This window comes from Mobula hypostoma, chromosome 12 (genome assembly GCF_963921235.1).
Source record: "Mobula hypostoma chromosome 12, sMobHyp1.1, whole genome shotgun sequence".
Classification (NCBI taxonomy): domain Eukaryota; kingdom Metazoa; phylum Chordata; class Chondrichthyes; order Myliobatiformes; family Myliobatidae; genus Mobula; species Mobula hypostoma.
Window position 1 is genome coordinate 95,982,832 of NC_086108.1, and position 25,856 is coordinate 96,008,687.

Sequence of the window (25,856 nt, forward strand, 5' to 3'; positions counted from 1 at the left end):
AGAAAGTTTACAGGGGTGTTGCTGGGATTTAAGGACCTGAGTTATAGGGAAATATTGAATTGGTTTGGACTTTACAATTAAAACATGCATCTGGAACACATTATGGAAGTAATTGGAAAGATCAAACACTTACCTCTTCACTTAAGGGTGAGTGCTTAACTTGCATATAAAATATTTGCAAATCCATGGCTTTTCTTTTATTTCCTTCAATTAAAAGGAAGCATAGTAAAAACTAACTAAAACCATTCAAGGTTTCTTCTACTCTGCTTCAAATCAAGCAAGAGTGTAGCTAATTATATTTGCACAATGCATTGTCGTCCATGTCCTGAGCGACCATTTTTCCCTCAATCATTTTCAAATTTACATCAGATCTAACACAAGATAAATGATTTAAATATATTTATTGTGTGATCCATCAAATAGTCTAAACACTGAATGAGGAGAAGTCTACATACTAAATTGCATTTTCATTGGACACATTTTAGAAAAAAATTACCACTTATCTGTACAAGGTAAGTTTGTCTAATGGGCTAATTGGCTCCTTTGCTATCTGTAATTAAATCCTTAAATTATTTTGCAAAATCTCTTAGTGTCAGAAAACAGGATAAAATTAGAAGCAGTGTTTCAATCAGTGCTTAAGTTCTCATTTAGTAGGATTTAGGTCACAGATTTTAGCTCCAGTAACCATACAAATGATGTAACAATTACAATTTCCATCAATGTACTCAAGTTTTAACTGTTCTTCTTGACAGAACAAGCTTATTGAAGAATTACAAATACAGAATGCAAAAAGAAAATACTTGGAATCAAATGACTCCAGCAGAGGCCTAAATAAAACAAAAAAATCAGTTAGCGATGCTCTACCTGGAGAAAACACTATTTGCTGAATACTGCAGTAATTTATAACATTGATACATTAGTATCATAATATTGAATGGCAAACCCATCCTATTATAAAGATGATTATCTATCCATATTGCAGATCAGGTGTGAGTAAGGAAGCTACAACACATTTACTAGAAGCTCAAAATCTGTTAAGAGATTATTGTTAATATTTGTGCAGCTCTGAAAATGGAAAAGCAAATGCACTACCTTGTGGTCTTTTTTTCTTAAAGAGATGATACAAATGCTCTGATCGTATAGTCATCAAAATACTACAATCATTTTGTTCCTGTCATAGACTACTCCCTGAACCACTTGCTGTAGATTACTCACTGTACATGGAGATCAGCTCTTCAATGTTCTGCCAGCCTATTTGCTTGCACCTAGCTGCTGTGTTCATAGCTGTATCAGCCATGAACACAGCAGCCGTTCAAAAAGTTCATAAGTGTTACAATATTGTGCTGAAGGTGTACCACAGAGTGAAAATAATAAAATATCACTTTTAAGTGACTTGTCACAATTTCCACATGGTTGACTGTCTTTTCATGTCATACTAGGCACTTTGCTACAAAAAGAAAATCACAAGTTACAAACATACATACATATTATATATATATATATATATATTGAACATAGAAGATTACAAAAATGTTAATGGTGAACTCCAGTTATTTTTTTAAGTCATAAGCATTTATATTTAAGGTTTTAGTCATTGCTGATTGATTGGGTGGTAAAATGGGAAAAGGCAAGAAATGCTAAAAATACAAAGCCAGTCATCCTGAACTTCTGAAGAGATATGACAAAGTCTAGGTAATACGTTATTTCATATGACAGGTGGAGATTTTAACTATGACCCAAGTTTCTCTTCAGAATTGCTGGCTTGATATGTATTTTCAGAATCTGTAGCTGTCTTTACACATAAATTTGTTGCCTATTACAAAGTATACTCCAGTGCTCAAAATTCCCCCTCTGGGTGAAAACATTGACACATTTACTGGCTAAAGCATCGGATTTTTTAAAAAAATGACTTTTTTTTTTAAGATGGGGATATGACGGGCTTTTCCTCACAATATTTGAATGAAAGACATTACAATGCAAGTACTGTATTGATGTGCACAAGATCTTTCTCAATCCCCCCCACTCATTATGGAATCACTTTCAGCCTCCAATGTTGTGTCAAGCAGGACTGAAGTTAACCATTTCAGTTTTCGGTAATGACTCCATAATAAACATAACATTAAGAGTCACTGTGAGCAACAGAGGTGGGATTGAAGTGATTAAACATCTGACTGCATTTATTTACAGACAGAGGTTGACATCTAACCTGGTTCAGAATCACTGCTAGATGAAGAACTAGAGTCACTACTGCTGCTGTCACTTTCAGAGTCTGAGGAACTGCTGCTGTCACTTAATCTGGGAAATCCACCCCTTCCTTCTGCAGGATCGTTCTTTTGAGCTGTTAAAAATAATAAAAGCATACTGAATTCAAATATGAATGGCCTGAGCAGAATAATATTACTGCATTAGCATACCAAGTACATACATATTTTTGCTTGCTTCTTTCCAGAATTCAGATGTCCGGTCATATCCTGTAATCTTTTCTCTAGCTCTTGTTTTCTTTCCAATTGAATTTCTTCCTTAGATCTTCCTCGTGCTTTCTTTGCTACACAATACAACACCATCAAAGAAATAAAAAGGAAAATAAACTACCCACCATTCTAAATAAGAAAATTACACACAAGAGAATTTAATACTCACAAACAAGATTTTTTTGTTTCTTTCTTAGACATGCCATAACATATCTTTCCAGTTCTCTTAGTGTTGATGGTTTTAAAGTTTCAAAGTCAATTTCTATTTCATCTGGATCAGAGTCTCTCAAGGATAGCTCCTTTGACTGTATTATGTGGACAACACGCCCCAGTTTGTCACCAGGAAGCTTATTTATGTCAAGACTCAGTTGCCTCTTTTCATCATAAGTCATTGGCTTAGCATTATCCTCTTCTTCTGAATCACACAAAACAGGAGCTTTCTGCTTCAGTTTCTTTGACTGCCTGTATAATTAAGTACATTCACTAGCAAAGTTAGCAGCTTTAAACAGTCCTCCTCAACATTTCAGCTAGAAATATTTAGTACACAGTGTAGTGGTTAGTACAACGCTTTACAGTACAGGCGACCCAGGTTCAATTCCTACCACTGCCTGTAAGGAGTTTGGATGCTTTCCTCATGACTGTGTAGGTTTCCTCCCGGTGCTCCAGTTTCCTCCCACAGTTGAAAAGCGTACTGGTTGGTAGGTTAATTGGTCATTGTAAATTGTCCTTTGATTAGGCTAGCATTAAACTGGGGGGTTGCTGGGCGGCGTAGCTTGAGGAGCTGGAAGGGCCCATTCCATGCTGTATCTCAATAATAAAAAAAAAGGAGGATTTCGTGCCTAATATAGGAAAGATGTGGTTAAATTGGAAAGAGTTCAGAAAAGATTTATGATGTTCTGATCAGGTTTACAGGCCTGCATTAGACAAATGAAGGGCAACATTGAGAGATATTTGAAATTAGGAGAGGCATAAAGTGGACAGTAACAATCTTTTCTCTCCCGAGTATGAGAGTCCAAAATTAGGTAGCACAGATTTAAGGTGAACATAGAACAGTACAGCCCAGTACCAGCCTTTCAGCTTATTATGTTGCACTTGCTTGTATAAACCCACTTCACAATCAATCTAACCATTCCCCTGCACAGTCAATACCTTACATCCATGCAAGAAAAGTACTGTGTACGAGGGAAGTATAGTCCTATTATTTCAGCTTCTACAACCAGCCCCAACAGCGAGTTCCAGGCATCCAGGCTGAGGTCAGTTCAACATTCAAAGTAAACTTATCATCAAAGTACGCATGGGTCATCATATACTTCCTTACCAAGATGGCACTGGCGACCTCCAGCAATGCCTTGCAGGCAGCTCACAAAATTACCACATACTTCATTACATACATTTCTTCTGAACTGTGATCATTGCAGTCTGTACTTTAAGGGACGTACGTTTGAACAAACTGGTGATTTTGCGATTTCCTGGGAAATTCGGCGAACTAGACTCTTGAAAATGCATGTATGGCAGGGGCAGCCATCACTGGGGGTGGACACTGTATTGAGGCCTGACAGCGGAAGACAAACCTGTCCTTGGCTCCATTACTCTGCACCAATTGAAACATCGAACAAGATTAAAGTCACCAAGGCCGAAGGCAGAAGTTTTTAAACCTGCCTGCACTTGACTAGTCTCCCTCTCTTCTTGCTACTACAATCAGATGGGAAGTGCAGGAGCCTTGGATCCCACTTGGTCAGGTTCGGGAGCAGCTGTTGCCCTAAATCCATCAGGCTCCTGGACTGGCTTCCTGTGTCTCTGTGCTGAACTATCTCTACAGCCGTGGACTCACTTTCGGGGGCACTGCAGTTTGTTCTGTGTGTTATTTAATTGTTTTTTAAAAAACTATTTGCGTGACTGTTCCTCTTTTACACATTGGCTGTGTGGTGGTCTTTTGTTGTGTGTGTTTTCTTGTGGATTGTATTTCTTTGTTTTGTGGCTGCCTGCAAGAAGATGAATCTGAAGGTTTTATATGGTACATATACTTTGATAAAAAATGTACTTTGATCCTTAAATGTTGAGCTTTAGGATTAATTTTCTTGCAGTCATCTGCAGGGAAACATTTTAAAAAAAAAACTACATGCAAACAAACAACCAATGTGCAAAAGACGACAAACTGCACAAATAAAAATAATAGATAACATGAGTTGTAAAGAGTTCTTGAAAGTGAATCTGTCGATTATAATATCAGTTCAGAGTAGTGGTGAGTGAAATTATCTGCACTGGTTCAGGTGCTTGATGGTAGTAGGATAATAACTGCTCTCAGGAGGGGAAAGATTTAAGAGCACTGGGCAGCAGCATTTTCTATACAGAGGGTGATGAGTATATGGAATGAGATGCCCAAAGAAGTGGTTGAGACAGGTACAATAGTATCATTTAAGATACCCAAGACATGCCCTCTTCACACTGTTACTGTCAGAAAGGAGGTACAGAAGCCTGAAGGCACACACTCAGCGATTCAGGAATAGCTTCTTTCCCTCTGCCATCTGATTCCTAAATGGACATTGAACCCTTGGACGCTACCTCACTACCTTTTAAATTTTGTTTTGCACCACATATTTTAACTTAACCATTTAATAGACATACATACAGTATATATACACTTAAAGCAACTTAGTTTTTTTTCCTATTTATCATGTATTTCATTGTACTGCTGCTGTAAAGTTAACAAATTTCACGACATACGGCAATGATATTAAACCTGATTCTGAAGATCTATATTCTGTTGCGTTCTTTGAAAGTCCTACACAATATTCACAACTCTACCAATTTTTGTGTTAACAAACTTACTAAACCACCCTTCTACAGTTTCATTCAAGTCATTTTATACAGTATATCAAAAACTACAAAGGCCCCAGTTTTGTTCCCTTCTGATTAAGATGCATAAACTTAAGGCATAATGCTTCACATCTAAAGGATATTTAAATGCCTTTTGGTAATCACTTAAAATATGACAGCTGCAACCAGTTTAAAAGTGCTCAGGATGACAAATGTTACAATCTGTAACTGAAAGCAATGTAATTTACAAAGTTCCAGTAGAATTCTTCCAGAAAAAATCTCAGTAACCTGAACAATGAAATTAGAGCACAACAATTCAGATCTTTGTTCTTTTCCTTTTAACCCATTTCAATAATTACTGGAGCAGCAATATAATGTCACTGCTTTGACTTCATATATTTCTTGTACGATGGCTTAACTTCATGACAAAAAGAGGTAAAAATAGCAAACTATTGCACAATAAACAAAGAATTAAATGTAAATATGATCTAGATAGAAAATGAAATAAAGAAAAGAAATTGAAAATTGTTTGAGAGGGAATAAGGGACAAAGGAAGGAAAAAGGTCCCTGAAGGGGTTGCAGGAGAGCAGCACCAATCATCATGAACTCCCACCACCCAGGTAATGCTTCCTTCTCACTGCTGCCATTGGAAAGGTGGTGCAAGAGCCTCAGGACTCACACTACCAGGATTAGGAATAGTTATAACTGTGCAACCATCAGGGTCCTGAACCAGAGGGAATAGCTTCACTTACCCCATTGACTGAACTGTTCCCACAACATGTTCTTGATGCTTATTTTTTTTTTAAATAATTATTTCCTTTTTTTCCTTTCTTTTTGCATTAGCACAGTTTGTCACCTTTTGTACACTGGCTGCCTGCCCTGTTGGTGCAGTCTTTCATTGCTTCTATTATAGTTATTGGATTATTTAAGTATAGCCGCAAGAAAATGAATCTCAGGGTTATACATGGTATCATATATGTACTTTGATAATAAATTGACTTTGAACTTTTTCAAAATGTTGCAAAGTAACAAGAAGAGTTTGCTGATATTTTAAGAGTCAGTGTTGGGGTGGGTTATAAGAAGCACAGATGAACTGGCCATCATATATTGTACTATGGAGCTCCAGACAGATGTGCTATTAACATTTGTAATATTTGAAATACAGGACTAAGTTTCACATATTTGATGTTTAGTGAATTTTTAAAAATGATTTAAAAGAAGGTTGGTCAATATTTTTATTTCATCATCAAATAGAGAATAATCTGCAGTCTCACCACAATAGAGTGGCTCCCAAGATTGCGGACTACAAGAAAACCTCTGTCCATGTGAGATGATTTCTGTTATGCTACATTTCTCAGTCACCATATTCAGTGAACTCTTAAATAATTCCAGCACTTCTGTCTGCACCACTGCTTGGGAACTCCCCTGTTCTGTATTAAATTAAATAGCACTGTTTCCTGGAATGGACGGGTGCAAGCAGAAGAACACAAGGTGGAAAAGTGTATTAAAATTTTACAGTACCTGATTTCCAAAGTGGCTTTATTAGATTTCTTTTTCTGTGATTGCTTGGATTGTATTTTCTTCCATTCCAAATTTTTAGATTTATTTTTATCTTTTTTCTTCTTTTCCTTTCTGTCTTTGCTTTTTTTCTTCAGCTTAGAGAGTGGAATCCGTGTTAATGCTGCAAGCTGCTCATGTACTGCTTTCAACTGGCAGAAATAATAGAATTAATCATAGTATTGACAGACTCTTGATAAGGTGAATTTATATTCACAGGAGGGATTACTAAAGCTTTTTTGTAAACTTTCTTTAGTGTCTCTACTTAACCAACGCAGTTTCCTATAAATATATGCACTAATAAAACATGGCCAAGATGTTCCTGTGTGATGCCCACAACTTCCATTCTTAAGACATCAACCACATATCTGAGTGGCCTTGGAGGTCTGAAACTATGATTTGCATTATTTCTGTTCTTATTCACTTCAGCAACACAGGATCGACCCCATCAAGACCAGGTGATATCACGAACATAATACAATCACCCCTTATAGTACTTTAGATACATCTCCAAGCATTGTACCAGAGTTCTTAAATAAATGTTGCTACCCTCCTCCATGTATAATTTTAGCAGCATCCGTTAATCAGTGAGACCATGGATTTGCGCCTTGGAAGGTTTCCAGGGCACAGGCCTGGGCAAGGTTGTATGGAAGACCAGCAGTTGCCCATGCTGCAAGTCTCCCCTCTCCATGCCACCGATTTTGTCCAAGGGAAGGGCATTAGGACCCATACATCTTGGCACTGGTGTCATCGCAGAGCAATGTGGTTAAGTGCCTTGCTCAAGGCCAAACACGCTGCCTCAGCCAAGGCTCGAACTAGCGACCTCCAAATCACTAGATGAACGCCTTAACCACTTGGCCACGGGCCAACATGCAATATATGCAACATGTATTACTACTCACTTAAACACATTGTAAACAGAACTATTATGTCTTTTGTTTGAACTTGTTGTCTACTTTGCTATTCATTTCATAAGTATTGTATGCAGAAATAAAAGAATAGGAAAATTGTAAAACTTTACAAATTCATTGCTCATATATTCAATTATTACACTAAATTATTGCACTAAATATATTTACATCTGCAGCTCAGTAATCAAAGAATTCATACATTGTACCAAATGTATACTAAGCACACCCCAGCTGATAACGTCTCAAAATCCACACCACCACGTCTGATTTCTTATGTTTCTCATTTATCAGTTCTAATACTACACAAACTTCAGTCCTCTGCATCTGTTCTTTAATGCTTAATCTAATTTGGTAGCACTTGGGAAACAAGATAAAATTGTCAGAAAAAGTAGAAGAGTTTCATATATAAAAAAAGTGTAGAAGAACTAGAACACAGGTTCAGGGCAGAAAATTACCAAGAAAAACAAATCTAATGAGTTTTTCTCAAATATTATTTTTCACAGTAATATTATAGATCTATTTGTAATGAGAGCGAATTTCTTTAGTAGACAATTTTATTTCTTCCATTTATTTACCTTCATCCCAACTCCATTTAATTTATTATAATCAAGAATTGGTGCTCTAGGGAGAAAAAAAAAGGCATCTGTTAGTCTTGCGAGACCATGGATCTGCGCCTGGAAAGTCTTCACTCTCCAGGGCACAGGCCTGGCCAAGGTTGTATGGAAGACAGGCAGTTGCCTATGCTGCAAGTCTCCGCTCTCCACAACATCAATATTGTCCAAGGGAAGGGCAAAGGTCAAAGGCCAATATAGCTTGGCACCAGTGTCGTCGCAGGGCACTGTGTGATTAAGTGCCTTGCTCAAGGACACAACACGCTACCTCGGCTGGGGCTGGAACTCACGACCTTCAGGTTGCTAGCTGAATGCCTTAACCATTTGGCCACATGCCCTCTAGGAAAACTCATGTCAAAATTCCTTAATAATTATTCTATCACCTTCTTATTGCTGCTGTTTTTTTCATTAGGAGGCAAAGTGCCATTAATCAACATGCACAAAACGCTGGAGGAACTCAGCAGGTCAGGCAGCATCCGTGGAAACGAACAGTCATTTCGGGCAGAAACCCTTCATCAGCACTGAAGAGGGAGTAGGGCAGGTGGGGGGAGGGTGGGAGGGAGAAGGCTGGTAGGTGCCAGGTGAAAAACCAGTAAGGAGAGAGATCAAGGGGTGGGGGAGGGGATAGGTAGGAAAGGTGAAGGAGGAATAGGGGGAAAGCACAATGGGTAGTAGAAGGAGGCGGAACCATGAGGGAGGTGATAGGCAGCTGGAGGAGGGGGCAGAGTGAAACTGGGATGGGGGAAGTGGGGGGGGGGGAGAATTACTGGAAGTTGGAGAATTCAATATTCATGCCGAGGGGCTGGAGACTACCCAGACGGTATATGAGGTGTTGCTCCTCCAACCTGAGTTTAGCCTCATCACGGCAGTAGAGGAGGCCATGTATGGACATATCTGAATGGGAGTGGGAAGCAGAGTTGAAGTGGGTGGCTACTGGGAGACCCTGTCTGTTGTGGCGGACAGAGTGGAGGTGCTCGACGAAGCGGTCCCCCAATCTACGTCGGGTCTCACTGATGTAGAGGATGCCGCACCGGGAGCACCGGATGCAATAGATGACCCCAACAGACTCACAAGTAAGGTGTTGCCTCACCTGGAAGGACTGTTTGGGGCCCTAAATGGTGGCAAGAGAGGAGGTGTAGGGGCAGGTGTAGCACTTACGCTTATAGGGATAAGTGCCGGATGGGAGATCCGTGGGGAGGGACATGTGGACCAAGGAGTCGCAGAGGGAATGATCCCTGTGGAAAGCGGAGAGGGGTGGAGAGGGAAAGATGTGCTTAGTGGTGGGGTCCTGTTGAAGGTGGCGGAAGTTGCAGAGGATAATGTGCTGGATCCGGAGGGGTGGTAGGTGAGAACAAGGGGAACTCTGTCCCTGTTGTGGTGACGGGAGGAGGGGGTGAGGGCCAAAGTGCAGGAAATGGAGGAGATGCGGGCGAGGGCATCATTGATGACAGCAAAAGGGACACCACAATCCTTAAAGAAAGAGGACATTTGAGATGTCCTTGAACGGAAAGCCTCATCCTGGGAGCAGATGCGGCAGAGACAGTGGAATTGGGAATAGTATTTTTGCACGTGGCAGGGTCCTGTGATCATTCCCTCCGGGACTCCTTGGTCCACATGTCCCTCCCCACGGATCTCCCACCCAGCACTTATCCCTGTAAGTGCAAGTGCTACACCTGTCCCTACACCTCCTCTCTTGCCACCATTCAGGGCCCCAAACAGTCCTTCCAGGTGAGGTAACACTTCACTTGTGAGTCTGTTGGGGTCATCTATTGCATCCGGTGCTCCCTGTATGGCCTCCTCTACATCGGTGAAACCCAATGCAGACTGGGGGACAAATTCGTCAAGCACCTACGCTCCATCCGCCACAACAGACAGGATCTCCCAGTTGCCACCCACTTCGACTCTGCTTCCCATTCGGATATGTTCATACATGGCCTCCTCCACTGCCATGAGGCCAATCTCAGGTTGGAGGAGCAACACCTCATATACCGTCTGGGTAGTCTCCAGTCCCTTGGCATGAACATTGAATTCTCCCACTTCTGATAATTCCTCCCCCTCCCTTCCCCCATCCCAGTTTCACTCTGCCCCTCCTCCAGCTGCCTACTACCTCCCTCATGGTTCAACCTCCTTCTACTACCCATTGTGTTTTCCCCTATTCCTTCTTCATCTTTCCTGCCTATCACCTCCCTGCTTCCCCTCCCCCATCTCTTTATCTTTCCCCTTACTGGTTTTTCACCTGGAACCTACCAGCCTTCTCCTTCCCACCCTCCCCCCACCTTCTTTATAGGGCCCCTGCCCCCTCCCTCTTCAGTCCTGACATAGGGTCTCAGCGCGAAACGTTGACTGTTCACTTCCACGGATACTGCCTGACCTGCTGAGTTCCTCCAGCATTTTGTGTGTGTTGCTTTGACCCCAACATCTGCAGAATATTTTGTTTGTGCCATTAATCAAATCCTATTATAATACCCAAAAGATAATGTTAAAGAAACAAAATCCAATTCAAATAACTACAAGATTAATAGCTTATTTATTGGAACCAAAACATGGAAACAAAGCAGACAAACAGTTTTAATTATACATTGTTTAACTCTTGCCTGTATTCAAAGTTCAAACTACATTATCAAAGTACGTATACAGTATACAATCCTGACATTTGTCTTCCCACAGACAGCCATAAAACAAAGAAATACCATGGAATCTGTTCAAACATCAAACATGCGAAAGAAAATATCAAACATGCAAAAACAAAACAAGTCACACTAACAGCAAAAAAAAGTGAAAAAAACACAATATAAACATCAAACCACAGAGTCACTAAAGCAGACGCTGATTGTGCAGTTTAGATCAGTTCAACTCAGTGCTGTGTTGTTTGTTGATGGTGCCCACAGGCTGTAGAGCCTGTCTGTCCTGATCAAAATCGCTCAAAATAGCAATAGGAAAACAAGTAACCAGAAACACATAACATGAACTATAGAGTCCAATCCACATCGATGAAACCTTTCCAAAGGTCCTGGCACCGGCAAGGAGAGAGAGGGGAAAAACCCGATCAAACACAAGCACCTTACTCTGGCTGCTGCAAGCGGGAGACCAGTCACATGCAGGCACTTCCCTTCAACAGCATGGGGGAGGGGGGGGAGAGAGAGAGGAGAGAGAGAGAGGAGAGAGAGAGGGAGAGAGAGGGAGAGAGAGGGAGAGAGAGGGGAGAGAGAGGGGAGAGAGAGGGAGAGAGAGGGAGAGAGAGGGAGAGAGAGGGGAGAGAGAGGGGAGAGAGAGGGAGAGAGAGGGAGAGAGAGGGAGAGAGAGGGGAGAGAGAGGGAGAGAGAGGGAGAGAGAGGGGAGAGAGAGGGGAGAGAGAGAGAGAGAGAGAGGGAGAGAGAGGGAGAGAGAGGGAGAGAGAGGGGAGAGAGAGGGAGAGAGAGGGAGAGAGAGGGGAGAGAGAGGGGAGAGAGAGGGGAGAGAGAGGGAGAGAGAGGGAGAGAGAGGGGAGAGAGAGGGGAGAGAGAGGGGAGAGAGAGGGGAGAGAGAGGGGAGAGAGAGGGGAGAGAGAGGGAGAGAGAGGGGAGAGAGAGGGAGAGAGAGGGGAGAGAGAGGGGAGAGAGAGGGAGAGAGAGGGGAGAGAGAGGGAGAGAGAGGGAGAGAGAGGGAGAGAGAGGGAGAGAGAGGGAGAGAGAGGGAGAGAGAGGGAGAGAGAGGGAGAGAGAGGGGAGAGAGGGGAGAGAGAGGGGAGAGAGAGGGAGAGAGAGGGGAGAGAGAGGGGAGAGAGAGGGAGAGAGAGGGAGAGAGAGGGGAGGAGAGGGGAGAGAGAGGGAGAGAGAGGGGAGAGAGAGGGAGAGAGAGGGAGAGAGAGGGAGAGAGAGGGAGAGAGAGGGAGAGAGAGGGGAGAGAGAGGGAGAGAGAGGGGAGAGAGAGGGGAGAGAGAGGGGAGAGAGAGGGGAGAGAGAGGGAGAGAGAGGGAGAGAGAGGGGAGAGAGAGGGGAGAGAGAGGGGAGAGAGAGGGGAGAGAGAGGGGAGAGAGAGGGGAGAGAGAGGGGAGAGAGAGGGGAGAGAGAGGGGAGAGAGAGAGAGAGAGAGAGAGAGAGAGAGAGAGAGAGAGAGAGAGAGAGAGAGAGAGAGAGAGAGAGAGAGAGAGAGAGAGAGAGAGACACACACACGTCAAATACAGGCAGACGGCACTGACCACCCACTCACAGAGACACACAAAGAAAATAGGCTGGCTACTTTGTTATTCTACACACGCGTATTGTATGTAGAAATAAAAGAACAGGAAAACTGTAAAACTTCTTCATATTCATTCCTGATATATTCAATGGGGCCCTCATTGGTTTGAGATCTCCATCCTTAAAGACCATGTAATTTTTTAAGATTATGAGGACACACAGTCCTCTTTTATTGTCCTTTAGTAATGCATGCATTATGATACAATGCTTCTCCAGAATATCACAGAAACACATGACAAAGCAAGACTAAAAAAAACTGACAAAAACCACATAATTATAACATATAGTTACAACAGTGCAAAGCAATACCATAATTTGATAAAGAACAGACCATGGCATGGTATTAAGTCTCAAAGTCTCTTGAACGTCCCATCATCTCACGCAGACGGTGAACCTCCAGCGCCGCAAACTTGCCAATGCAGCATCCTGGAAGCATCCGATCACTGTCCGACTCTGAGTCCGTCCGAAAACTCCAAGCCTCCAACCAGCTCTCCGACATCGAGCACCATCTCTGCCAAGCGCTTCGACCTCAGTCCCGGCAACAGGCAATAGGCAAAGCTGAGGATTTGGGGCCTTCCCCTCTGGAGATCCCGGACCACACAGTAGCAGCAGCAGCGAAGCGGGCATTTCAGAAGTTTCTCCAGGTGTTCCTCCGTGCTTCTCACGGCTGTCTCCATCAAATCAGGATTGTGCATGGCCCCTAGTTACACATACGATATCATTCGAACCGCCGCACACGCTGCATCGCGCCGCCATCTTCTCCTCCCACCTTCCTACATTTCATACGTTCACATCTCTGTTTCTTTACGGAAGTGATAAACCAAGTGATGCAACGAAGCATTTTCCATCAACAAGTAATGTGCTAACTGGGTAGGTGGACGGAAGGTGGAAAATGCAATCCAGTTTTCAATATTAGTAACAGAAAATAGATTTGACAACTCAAATACTGAATGTTGAAGATGGTGTCAGAATTTGGCAGCTAGTGATAAAATGCCTAGAGGGGCTAGAGCTTCATCTAATTACATGCTAGAAAGTAATGATAAGCTGACAACAGATTCTGATATTCTTTGGAGAAAAAGAGAAAGCAAAACTACAAAAGGAATTAGTTGTTGATGATGCAGATTTCAACGAATCTCAAGAGAGCACTTCCTGCATCTCAAACCAAGAAACTGGAGTACTACACAGCTTACAAATACATCATCGTGGAGTCGTACATTATAGAAACAGGCCTTTCAGCACAACTGGTCCATGGTGACCAGGGTGCCTGTCTAAACTAGTCCTATTTGCCTGTTCTTGGCCCTTATCCCCCTGAACCTTTCCTTTGATCAGTCCAAGACTCTTTTGCATGATGTTAATGTACCTGCCTTAAACACTTCATCTGGTAGCTCATTCCAAATCTCTTCCCTTTCACCTTAACCTATGCATTCAAGTGCTCAATTCTCCAGCCCCAGGAAAGAGTGTAGTACAGCACTGAATAACATAACACAAGAAATAGGAGCAGGAGTAGACCATCTTGCCCATCTCTACCTACCTGCCTTTTCCCTATAACTCTTAATTCCTCTACTATGCAAAAACCTATCCAACCTTGTCTTAAGTATATTTACTGAGGTAGCCTCCACTATTTCATTGGGCACAGAATTCCAGATTCACCTCTCTCTGGAAAGAGCAATTCCTCCTCATCTCCGTCCCAAATCTACTCCCCTGAATCTCGAGGCTATGTCCCCTAGTTCTAGTCTCACCTACTAGTGGAAACAACTTTCCTGCCTCTATCTTATCCCTTTCATAATTTTATGTTTCTATAAGCATTCTTTTGAATGAAGCCCCTTGACTTAACTCGTCCATACTGACAACTAAGCTAGTCCCATTTGCCCCCAGCTGGCCCAGAAGCTTTGAAATCAGGGGTTCCCAACTTCTTATGCCATGGAGGTCTGTTAACCCCAGATTGTTAACCCCTACTCTAAATCTTTCCAATCCAGTTGCTACAATACGCGAATGGGAAAAAGAATGAGTGAAATAAATGGCACAAAGTTGAGAAATTTTTAACGAAATCCTTTTAACAGTAGTCAAAGTACTTCTTTCCTTACCTGGTCTTCAAGCTGAGCAAGGCGCCTCTTCTGCTCTTTTGCTGAGCTTTCAGAACTACTTTCAGCAGAGGAACTCCCACTGCTATGTTCACTTGATGATTCAGCGATACGTGTTGTAGATTGTGCCAAAACTGTACTTTTTACGGGATTCTTACATAGTTTTGCAAAAAGCATCTCAAAAACATCCTATGTGAGAATGAATGAATGGGGGAGGGGAGGGAGAGAGGGGGAGAAAAAAAGAGGACGTGATAAAGCTCTGAATGGCAGCTTATCTACTCATTCCACACAAATCAGCAAATTTAAAGAAACCCACTGATGATATTAACACTTAGAACTGAAGTCTTTCACCAGACCAGTATTCTTCAGTGCATAAATCGCCATTAAATTAAAGCACATTTTCTGGACATGATTATAAAGCAAAACAACTGAGCACATAGTAATAATTAGAATGAAAGTTTCAGGTTCATGTGAACCAAAATCTTATCAGTAATTCAAATTAGTGCAGCTCCAGTGAAACAATTCACTCATACATGAGAAATACTATGCTCTTGATATTAAGTTTCAATGTGTAGCTACACTTTTTAAATCAAGTTTCTTAATTTGTTCAGCCTTAATACTGCAGTATTTTCAATTTACTGGTTGATCCCTGTTACACAGAAGGGCCTTATGATGAAATTCAATTGTAGATTGGGCTCAGCACATGGGGAGATGCCAAACAAACTTTGCATTAAGAGATACAAAAAGATTGCAAGGACAAAATAACATTTTTTTTTCCTTTTGTCATGGTTTCATTTCCTCAGTTTAGAAACTTTTAATGAAGGGTCTTCCTTCTACCAAAAATTAAACACTTGGTTTGGTTTTGCTTGTAAGGAAGGCATTGGCGGCAGCTGTTCCATGATGTCTTCCTACTCTGGTGGAATTGAAGTGCAGATAGCTTTACAGTGAGGAGAGAAAACAGCATGTGCACGTCTGTGGGTGCACAAGACTGAACAGAGTAAATTGTGTATTGCCTCCTGCAACTTGATAATCAACAGCTTCTTCCCCTCTGCCATTAGATTTCTGAATGGACAATGAATCCATGAACACGACCTCATTATATTTGCCTCTCTTTAACACTACTTTATTTATATACCAAAGTTCAAAGTAAATTTATTATCAAAGTACATATATGTCATCCAGAGATTCATTTTCTTGCAGGCATACTCAATAAATCCAATAACTATAATAGAATCAAAGAAAGACTATACTAACAGGATGGACAGCCACTGTGCAAAAGACAACAAATTGCAAATAAAAAGTCCAATAATAATAATAAATAAAGCAATATAAGTTGAGAACATGAGATGAAGAGTCCTTGAAAATGAGTCCATGGTTTGTGGGAACAGTTGTGATGGGGCAAGTGAAGTTGAGTGAAGCTAACCCCTCTGGTTCAAGAGTCTGGTGGTTGAGGGGTAATAACTGTTCCTGAACTTGGCGGTGGGAGTCCTGAGGCTCCTGTACCTTCTTCCTGATGGCAGTAGCACAAAGACAGCACATCCTGAATGGTGAGGATCCCTGATGATGGATGCTGCTTTCCTGTGTCAATGCTCCATGTAGAAATGTTCAATGGTGGGCAGGGCTTTACCCTTGATGGACTGAGCCACATACACTACTTTTCGTAGGATATTCTGTTCAAGGGCATTGGTGTTTCCATACCAGGATCTGATGCAGCCAGTCAATGCACTCTCCACTATACATCTATAGAAGTTTGTCAAAGCTTTAGATCTAATGCAGAATCTTCACAGACTCCTAGGGAAGGCGCTGTTGTGCTTTATTCGTAATTGCATTTGTGTGCTGGGTCCAGGACAGATCCTCTGAAATGATAACGCTGAGGGATTTAAAGTTGCTGACCCTCTCCACCTCTAACCCCCGATGAGGACTGGCTCATCGACCTGCGGTTTCTTCCTCGTGAGAGAATAATCACCTCCTTGGTCCTGCTGACAATGAGTGAGTGGTTGCTGGTGCGTTGCATCTCAGCCAAGTTTTCATTCTCCCTCTTATGTGCTGATTTGTCACCACCTTTGTTTCAGACAATGACAGTGGTGTCATCAGCAAACCTGAATTGTGGAATTGGAGCTGTGCTTAGCCAGAGGACTAAGCACACAGCCTTGCGGTGCACCTGTGCTGACGGAGATAGAGGAGATGTTGTTGATAATCCAAACTGACTGGGGCCTGTAAGCAAGGAAATAGAGGGTCCAATTGCACAAGGAGGTATTGAGGTCAAGGTCTTGAAGCTTTTTAAATTAATTTTGAGGGGACTGCCGTCCAGATGTTCCAGGGTTGAGTGAAGAGACAATAAAATGACATCTTTAGAGGACCTGTTGTGTTGGTAGGCAAACTGGAGCAGATTCAAGTTGCTTCTCAGGCAGAAGTTGATAGGTTTCATCACCAACCTCTCAAAATACTTCATCCCTGTGGGTGCAAGTGCTGCTGGATGATAGCCATTGGGACAGGTTACCAAGTTCTTCTTGGGCACTGGTATAATTGAAGCCTGCTTAAAGCAGGTGGATACCTCAGAATGTTGAAGTGAGAGGTTAAAGGTCTCAGTGACGACTTCAGCATGGGTCTTCTTTACTACCTGGTTAAGTACCCCAAACTGGCCAGATGCTTTCTGTGGGTTCACCCTTCTTCGCTCTCACATTGGTCTCAGAGACTGAAATCACAGGATCATCAGGGACTGTTGGAGTTTGTGATGGTTCTTCCATGTTTTGATGGTCAAAGCGAGCATAGAATGCATTAAGTTCAACTGAAGGAAAGCACTGTTGTTACCCATGTCACTTATTCTCACTTTATAAGAGATGATAGCATTCAAGCCCTGTCACAGATGTCAAGCATCCTTCATTGGTTCAACTTTAGTCTGGAATTATCACCTCCCCCATGCGATTGCTTTCCTGAGATCGTACTTGGACCTCATAACTTTTGTGGTCACCAGACCTGGATGCCTCTGATTTGGATCTCAGCATATTGCAGATCTCATGGTTCATCCAGGGCTTCTTGTTGGGGAAGACTCTGAATGCTTTTGTGGGGACACTCTCATCTATGACTGTTTTATAAAGTCAGTGACAACTGTGGTGTATTCATTGAGATCCAGAGACGAGTTGTTGAACATGGCCCAATCCACTGACCTGAAGCAATCCCATAGTCGATCCTTTGCCTCCTGCGACTGTGTCTTTGTTGTCCTAATCTCGAGAGCCTTGCTCTTTAGCCTCTGCTTGTGTGCAGGGAGGACAGCCAGGTAATCCGATCTATCAAAATGCAGTCTGGGTATGGAACGGCAGGCATTCCACATCATAGTATAGCAGTGGTCTAGCGTGTTGGGACCTTTAGTGCTACAGGTTTTATGCTGATGGCAAATAGAGGAATTTATTCAAATAAATCTGATTGAAAACCCCAACTATGATATGAAACATGTCAGGGTGGACTGCTTCTTGTTTGGTGACAGCATCATGCAGTATCTCAAGTGCTGAATTATAGTCACTCGGTGGTGGTATGCAAACTGCAGTGAAGATCAAGGAGAACTCTCAAGGGATAATTATCCCACTGCCTGCATAATTGCAGTATTTCTTATTGCAATTTGTGGTTATTTTTGTGTATTGCAACTGCGAAACAAATTTCACAACATTTGCCAGTGATATTAAACCCGATTCTAATTCTCAATTTGAGTATAGTGTGCCACTCCCAAGGGAAGATGAATCAAGACAACAGGTTGACTTTGACCAACATATCCCTCCTATATGCCTCCTATCCCCACATATAGTGGATGAATATGTGTTTAAAGGTTTAAAGGTTTAAAAAGAGAAATTTTCAACGGTTCTTGTTTCAGTCGAAGCAAGCAGCTGAGAAGGAGTGAAGAAATCGGGTAGAAAATGTCATTTTTTTTTAAAACACTGCTCGGGGAGAAGGGTCTGCACTGCGCAGGCGCGTGACGTAGTGCGCCAAGGTTTAAAAAGCAGAGCACCATATACAGCGGCCATCGTTGTAGCGGCCATTGTCAGAGTGGACTGAGTCAGAGTGGGACGGCTTTGGCTCAAACAGGCTTCAGCGAGAGCAGGCAGAGGCCAGGGTAGGTTCTGGTAAGTTTTCTGTTCAGATTGTCTGGCGTACAGAGAATGCCAGGCAGGATGTTGGAATGCTCCTCTTGCAGGATGTGGGAAGTCAGGGAGCCCTCCGGTATCCCTGACAACTACATCTGCAGGAAGTGCATCCAGCTGCAGCTCCTGACAAACCGCGTTAGGGAACTGGAGCAGGAGCTGGATGACCCGCGGATCATTCGGGAGAATGAGGAGATTATGGATCGTAGCTACAGGGAGGTAGTTACGCCAAAGGAGCAGAGGACAGGAAATTGGGTCACTGTCAGGCGAGGGAAGAGGAAAGGACAGGCAGAGCAGGGTTCCCCTGTGGCCATTCACCTCAACAACAAGTATACCGCATTGGATACTGTTTGGAGGGATGACTTACCTGGGACTAGCTGCAGTAGCCGGATCTCTGGCACTGAGTCTGGCTCTGCAGTGCAGAAGGGAGTGGGGAGAATGAGGAGAGTGGTAGTGATAGGGGACTCGATAGTTAGAGGTGCAGATAGAAGGTTCTGTGGTCGTGACAGAGAATCCAGGATGGTTTGTTGCCTCCCAGGTGCCAGGGTCAAGGATGTCTCCGATCGATTGCATGACATTCTGAAGTGGGAGGGTGACCAGCCAGATGTCGCGGTGCACATCGGTACCAATGACATAGCAAGGAAGAGTGAAGAGGTCCTGGACAGTGAGTATAGAGAGCTTGGTAGGAAGTTGAAAAGCAGGACCTCAAGGGTGGTAATCTCAGGATTGCTACCTGTGCTAGGTGCCAGTGAGGGTAGCAATAGGATGCTCTGGAGGAGGAACAAGTGGCTGAGGAACTGGTGTAGGGGGCAGGGTTTCAGATTTAAGGATCATTGGGACCTCTTCTGGGGCAGGTGGGACCTGTACAAGAGAGACGGGTTACACTTGAACCACAGGGGGACCAATATCCTTTCAGGGAGATTTGTTAGTGCTATTGGGGAGGCTTTAAACTAGATTTGCAGGGGGATGGGAACCAGAGTGCCAGAGCTGACAGTGTGGCTGGGGTGAAAATAAATGATGTTGAAAGTTTAAGCAAATCTGCTGATAGAAAGGTTGTGAGTGGTGGTAAAAATCTTCTGAGGTGTATATATTTCAATGCTAGGAGTATTGCGGGGAAGGCGGATGAGTTGAGGGTGTGGATTGACACGTGGAATTATGATGTTGTAGCAATTAGTGAAACTTGGCTACAGGAGGGGCAGGACTGGCAGCTTAATATTCCAGGGTTCCGATGTTTCAGGTGTGATCGAGGCAGAGGAATGAAAGGTGGGGGAGTAGCATTGCTTGTTAGGGAAAATATTACAGCAGTGCTCAGGCAGGACAGATTAGAGGGCTTGTCTACTGAGTCCTTATGGGTGGAGCTGAGAAACAGGAAAGGTATGGCCACATTAGTGGGATTGTATTACAGACCACCCAATAGTCAACAAGACTTGGAAGAGCAAATCTGCAGAGAGATAGCAGGCAACTGCAGGAAACAAAGATGTGATGGTAGGGGATTTTAATTTTCCATACATTGATTGGGACTCCCATACTGTTAGGGGTCTAGATGGTTTAGAGTTTGTAAAATGTGTTCAGGAAAGTTTTCTAAATCAATATATAGAGGGACCAACTAGAGGGGATGCAATATTGGATCTCCTATTACGTAACGAATTAGGGCAAGTGACAGAAGTCTGTGTAGGGGAGCACTTTGGTTCCAGTGATCATAACACCATTAGTTTCAATTTGATCATGGATAGATCTGGTCCTAGGGTTGAGGTTCAGAACTGGAAGAAGGCCAAATTTGAAGAAATGAGAAAGGATCTAAAAAGCGTGGATTGGGACAGGTTGTTCTCTGGCAAAGATGTGATTGGTAGGTGGGAAGCCTTCAAAGGGGAAATTTTGAGAGTGCAGAGTTTGTATGTTCCTGTCAGGATTAAAGGCAAATTGAATAGGAATAAGGAACCTTGGTTCTCAAGGGATAGTGCAACTCTGATAAAGAAGAAGAGGGAGTTGTATGAAATGTATAGGAAACAGGGGGTAAATCAGGTGCTTGAGGAGTATAAGAAGTGCAAGAAAATACTTAAGAAAGAAATCAGGAGGGCTAAAAGAAGACATGAGGTTGCCTTGGCAGTCAAAGTGAAGGATAATCCAAAGAGCTTTTACAAGTATATTAAGAGCAAAAGGATTGTAAGGGATAAAATTGGTCCTCTTGAAGATCAGAGTGGTCGGCTTTGTACGGAACCAAAGGAAATGGGGGAGATCTTAAATAGGTTTTTTGTGTCTGTATTTACTAAGGAAGCTGGCATGAAATCTATGGAATTGAGGGAATCAAGTAGTGAGACCATGGAAACTGTACAGATTGAAAAGAAGGAGGTGCTTGCTGTCTTGAGGAAAATTAAAGTGGATAAATCCCCGGGACCTGACAGAGTGTTCCCTCGGACCTTGAAGGAGACTAGTGTTGAAATTGCAGGGGCCCTGGCAGAAATATTTAAAATGTCGCTGTCTACGGGTGAAGTGCCGGAGGATTGGAGAGTGGCTCATGTTGTTCCGTTGTTTAAAAAAGGATCAAAAAGTAATCCGGGAAATTATAGGCTGGTGAGTTTAACGTCAGTAGTAGGTAAGTTATTGGAGGGAGTACTAAGAGACAGAATCTACAAGCATTTGGATAGACAGGGGCTTATTAGGGAGAGTCAACATGGCTTTGTGCGTGGTAGGTCATGTTTGACCAATCTGTTGGAGTTTTTCGAGGAGGTTACCAGGAAAGTGGATGAAGGGAAGGCAGTGGATATTGTCTACATGGACTTCAGTAAGGCCTTTGACAAGGTCCCGCATGGGAGGTTAGTTAGGAAAATTCAGTCGCTAGATATACATGGAGAGGTGGTAAATTGGATTAGACATTGGCTCAGTGGTAGAAGCCAAAGAGTGGTAGTAGAGAATTGCTTCTCCAAGTGGAGGCCTGTGACTAGTGGTGTGCCACAAGGATCAGTGCTGGGTCCATTGTTATTTGTCATCTATATCAATGATCTGGATAATAATGTGGTAAGTTGGATCAGCAAATTTGCTGATGATACAAAGATTGGAGGTGTAGTAGACAGTGAGGAAGGTTTTCAGAGCCTGCAGAGGGACTTGGACCAGCTGGAAAAATGGGTTGAAAAATGGCAGATGGAGTTTAATACAAACAAGTGCGAGGTATTGCATGTTGGAAGGACAAACCAAGGTAGAACATACAGAGTTAATGGTAAGGCGCTGAGGAGTGCAGTAGAACAGAGGGATCTAGGAATACAGATAGAAAATTCCCCAAAAGTGTTGTCACAGGTAGATACGGTCATAAAGAGAGCTTTTGGTACATTGGCCTTTATTAATCAAAGTATTGAGTATAAGAGCTGGAATGTTATGATGAGGTTGTATAAGGCATTGGTGAGGCCGAATCTGGAGTATTGTGTTCAGTTTTGGTCACCAAATTACAGGAAGGACATAAATAAGGTTGAAAGAGTGCAGAGAAGATTTACAAGGATGTTGCCGGGACTTGGGAAACTCAGTTACAAAGTTGAATAGGTTAGGACTTTATTCCCTGGAGCGTAGAAGAATGAGGGGAGATTTGATAGAGGTATATAAAATTATGATGGGTATAGATAGAGTGAATGCAAGCAGGCTTTTTCCACTGAGGCAAGGGGAGGAAAAAACCAGAGGACATGGGTTAAGGGTGAGGGGGGGAAAAAGTTTAAAGGGAACATTAGGGGGGGGCTTCTTCACACAGAGAGTGGTGGGAGTATGGAATGAGCTGCCAGACGAGGTGGTAAATGCGGGTTCTTTTTTAATATTTAAGAATAAATTGGACAGATACATGGATGGGAGGTGTATGGAGGGATATGGTCCGTGTGCCGGTCAGTGGGACTAGGCGGAAAATGGTTCGGCACAGCCAAGAAGGGCCAAAAGGCCTGTTTCTGTGCTGTAGTTTCTATGGTTATCAGGCAGGGCAGAAAACACTGCAAGAAAATCCATAACCCCATAAGAGTTAAAATTCACTCCTTTTGTACCAGAAGAGCTGGAAATGGATACCAGAGATTGGATGAAGTAGGTTTTTAATAAAGTGATAGACCTTGAACAAAGATCACACAGAAGAGGAACTTTTTCTAATGAGGAGGCCATTTTCCAAGATTGAGATAAATACTACACTTTCTAAACCCAGACTGTCCCTGGTAATAAATAGGTCCCATTTCTACAGATGTTCATACATTGGAAAATATCCAAAAATCACTCAATATAGCAATCATAACTCAATAGTATTTAATGAATGACATCAAAAGTGCCAGACTGATAAGAAAGAAGACGAGACAGCGCGAGACTAGTAACACTGGTCATAGGAATTAGTGAATGTACGTACTTTGGACATGAATTTTATAATATTATGGGAGCTTCTTTGTATATGGGGTGTCCATATGTCTGATGTTCATAGCCCAGGAGTAGCCTGTAAATATCTCAGCTTTGAGATACTGGCATTAAACTTCAATTTATCTGTTGGTCAAAACAAAAGATCAAAAAGATGGGGGAAAAAAAAGCAAGTTAATATTTCAGGTTTAGTACTAGGAAATAAAGAAAAAAAGTTGGCTTTCAATAGCAGAGTTGGTAAGGGAAGTATATGAAGAAAAGAAATACCTTGAATGTGTGAGACCTAATGTATTATTAGTAGAATTTACCAGTTAGGATCAGATTATGCAACATTATCAGTGTGATTTGCTGATAATAACATGGCTGTGGGACATATCCAAAGTATAGAATGTAACTAAATTGTGTAATGGATACATTTTACTCTTACCTGAAGTTTTCGGGCCATAGCTACCACTTCATGGTCTGGTGGATTATACTTGTAACAGTTCAAAAACATTAATCTCATGTCTGCTGCAAACTCTTCTCGATCTTTGTATTCTTGGTTGCCCAATTTTCTCTTAGAAGATGGAAAAACAAAACCATCAGAAAATCAAGTGCATTAAAACTTAATCCATGATGATTTTAGATAATCAGTAAATCCTGAATTTCCATTGCGAAAAGTTTAGTTACCAATATCCTAATTTAATCAGAATCATCACAGACCTAAATACACATTTTTCATATTACTGAAGAATGCAATTCCACACCCACCTGACAGAATATTTTGATGCACCCCATAGGAATATTTTGGGCACATTTTTAAATCTATAGTTTTGAGTTCAAATCCAGAAAATTCAAAAGGCCAAGAAATCAGGTACATGGATTGAATAACTGAAATAATACAGCATAAAGGTCAATTAACAAGTGTGAATATACACCCAGAGCAAGATGAAAAAACCAAATACAAATCCTCGCAAATGACAGACCACAGAATAATAAGAAATGAATTAATCTGGACCCAAAGAAAACAATCTGCTAGAGGAATAGCAGGTCAAGCAGCAACTATGGGGAGACAGCAATGGGGTAAGGAAGTTTTGGCGTTTCAGATTTTGACCCAAATCAGGACCAAGATTGAAGACGGAAGGTAGCAAATATAAAGAAGAGGGAAGACTGAAATAGAAGCCAGTAGGTGATAGGTAGGCTGAGGAGGGGTGAAGAATAATGGGCAGATGTGGCCAGATGAGGGAGTGGGAGAGGTGGGATTGTGAGACAGAGCAGGCAAGTGACTAGTTTCTCTCTTTTCTCTTGGTAAATTTGGATTGATTTCAATCATCAACAGATAGTTAAATGCTTGGAAATACTTTGCGGTATGTGAACACAGTAACTTTTTAAATTGCTTTGTTAATGTTTAATTGCTCATATTTCTGGCAATGCTAGCAATTACTTGCCTCAGTGATTGCCAAGGAGATTATTAACAGTCATACGCATTGGTGGATCTGGAGTCACCTACAAGGAAAACTAGGGAACCATGCCCAAAGGATCGGGTAAATTAGATGGATTTCAACAAAAATCATCGCCAGGCTCAGGATGAAATTCTGTGATATACTTTTTTTTTTAAAAAACAACTTCAAGTTAATTATTTATATAAATTTAAATTCCCCAGTTATCATGGTGGGATTTTAACTGGCACTTCTACAAACGATTGTAAATCAATGGCCCTGAACTTTGGTTGCTTACCTGCTGCACAACTCAACACTACTCCCAATGTAACTGAAACTAAATCAAGGCACAATCAAAAAAGGAATTTATAGTCTGGGTGTCTTTTCAGACAATCTTTTAGTTAAATCTGAGTGGATTAGTAATACATTTCCTTTAATTTTTCTGACAGCAAAATCCAGTATTTACTTTTGATGTCTGACTGCTTGCTTAATTCCAGCTTGAACACTCACATTGATCTGATTCAAAATGGATACATTAGGGGAACAAATCAATTTCAGAGATGGGTAGACACAGCATTCAAACAAACAAAAGTTAGTTGGGATTTCAGTTTCCAGTTTTAGTTCAGATCTGGGATGTTTCATCAATATTTGGCAAAATCAGATCATTTACTTGATAGCACAACTAAATAAAAATCAATAATAAAGTCATAACATTAAACTTAATGTATTGTTTGCACCCAGCACTTTTCTCATAAAAACAATACAAATATGCACACCATTTCTGTAAATGATGCCCAATATTTGAAAGTCAATCTGCAGATATTGATGCTATTTTCTTGACATTTTCTGACAACGCAGGAGAGAGAAAAATATTTCAGATTCATATAGATGCAATGCTCTGCCAACTCCAAGGAAAATAAAACTTTTGCTAATTCTGGCCACCATGAACATTGCATTGAAGAGCACATTAGAGCTGCAACACACAGATTCACAGGGGCTGGGGTAAAAGAGATCTCAATGAATTACTTGTTCATTTCTTCATCATCTTACCTTTCAAAATACTGAACTGTAATCAAAGCTTTGACAAAGTTACTATTTGTGTAAGTTATTAACCTTCTAAATATTAAGCTAAAAATGCCTCTTCACACCAACATTGCAAATGCTTCATATCAGCATGTAGCTGCTGATTAAGATATTGTAAATGCTGAACACAAGACAGATCTACAGTAAACAAGAGGAATTCTGCAGATGCTGGAAATTCAAGCAACACACATC

The 25,856-nt window shown here is 41.9% G+C and overlaps 1 protein-coding gene across 3 annotated transcripts in view; it reads right to left on the reverse strand.

The window, feature by feature from the left end:
- LOC134355022 (bromodomain-containing protein 3-like) overlaps positions 1-25,856 on the reverse strand; it is a 145,436-nt gene that overhangs the window by 50,160 nt on the left and 69,420 nt on the right. For all 3 annotated transcript variants that reach the window (XM_063064665.1, XM_063064664.1, XM_063064663.1), the window contains 6 exons: positions 23,591-23,719; positions 14,669-14,854; positions 6,810-6,997; positions 2,641-2,933; positions 2,426-2,545; positions 2,207-2,338 (listed from right to left, as the gene is read on the reverse strand). In XM_063064665.1, coding sequence (XP_062920735.1) covers positions 2,207-2,338; positions 2,426-2,545; positions 2,641-2,933; positions 6,810-6,997; positions 14,669-14,854; positions 23,591-23,719 — 1,048 coding nt within the window. The remainder of the gene's footprint in view (positions 1-2,206; positions 2,339-2,425; positions 2,546-2,640; positions 2,934-6,809; positions 6,998-14,668; positions 14,855-23,590; positions 23,720-25,856) is intronic.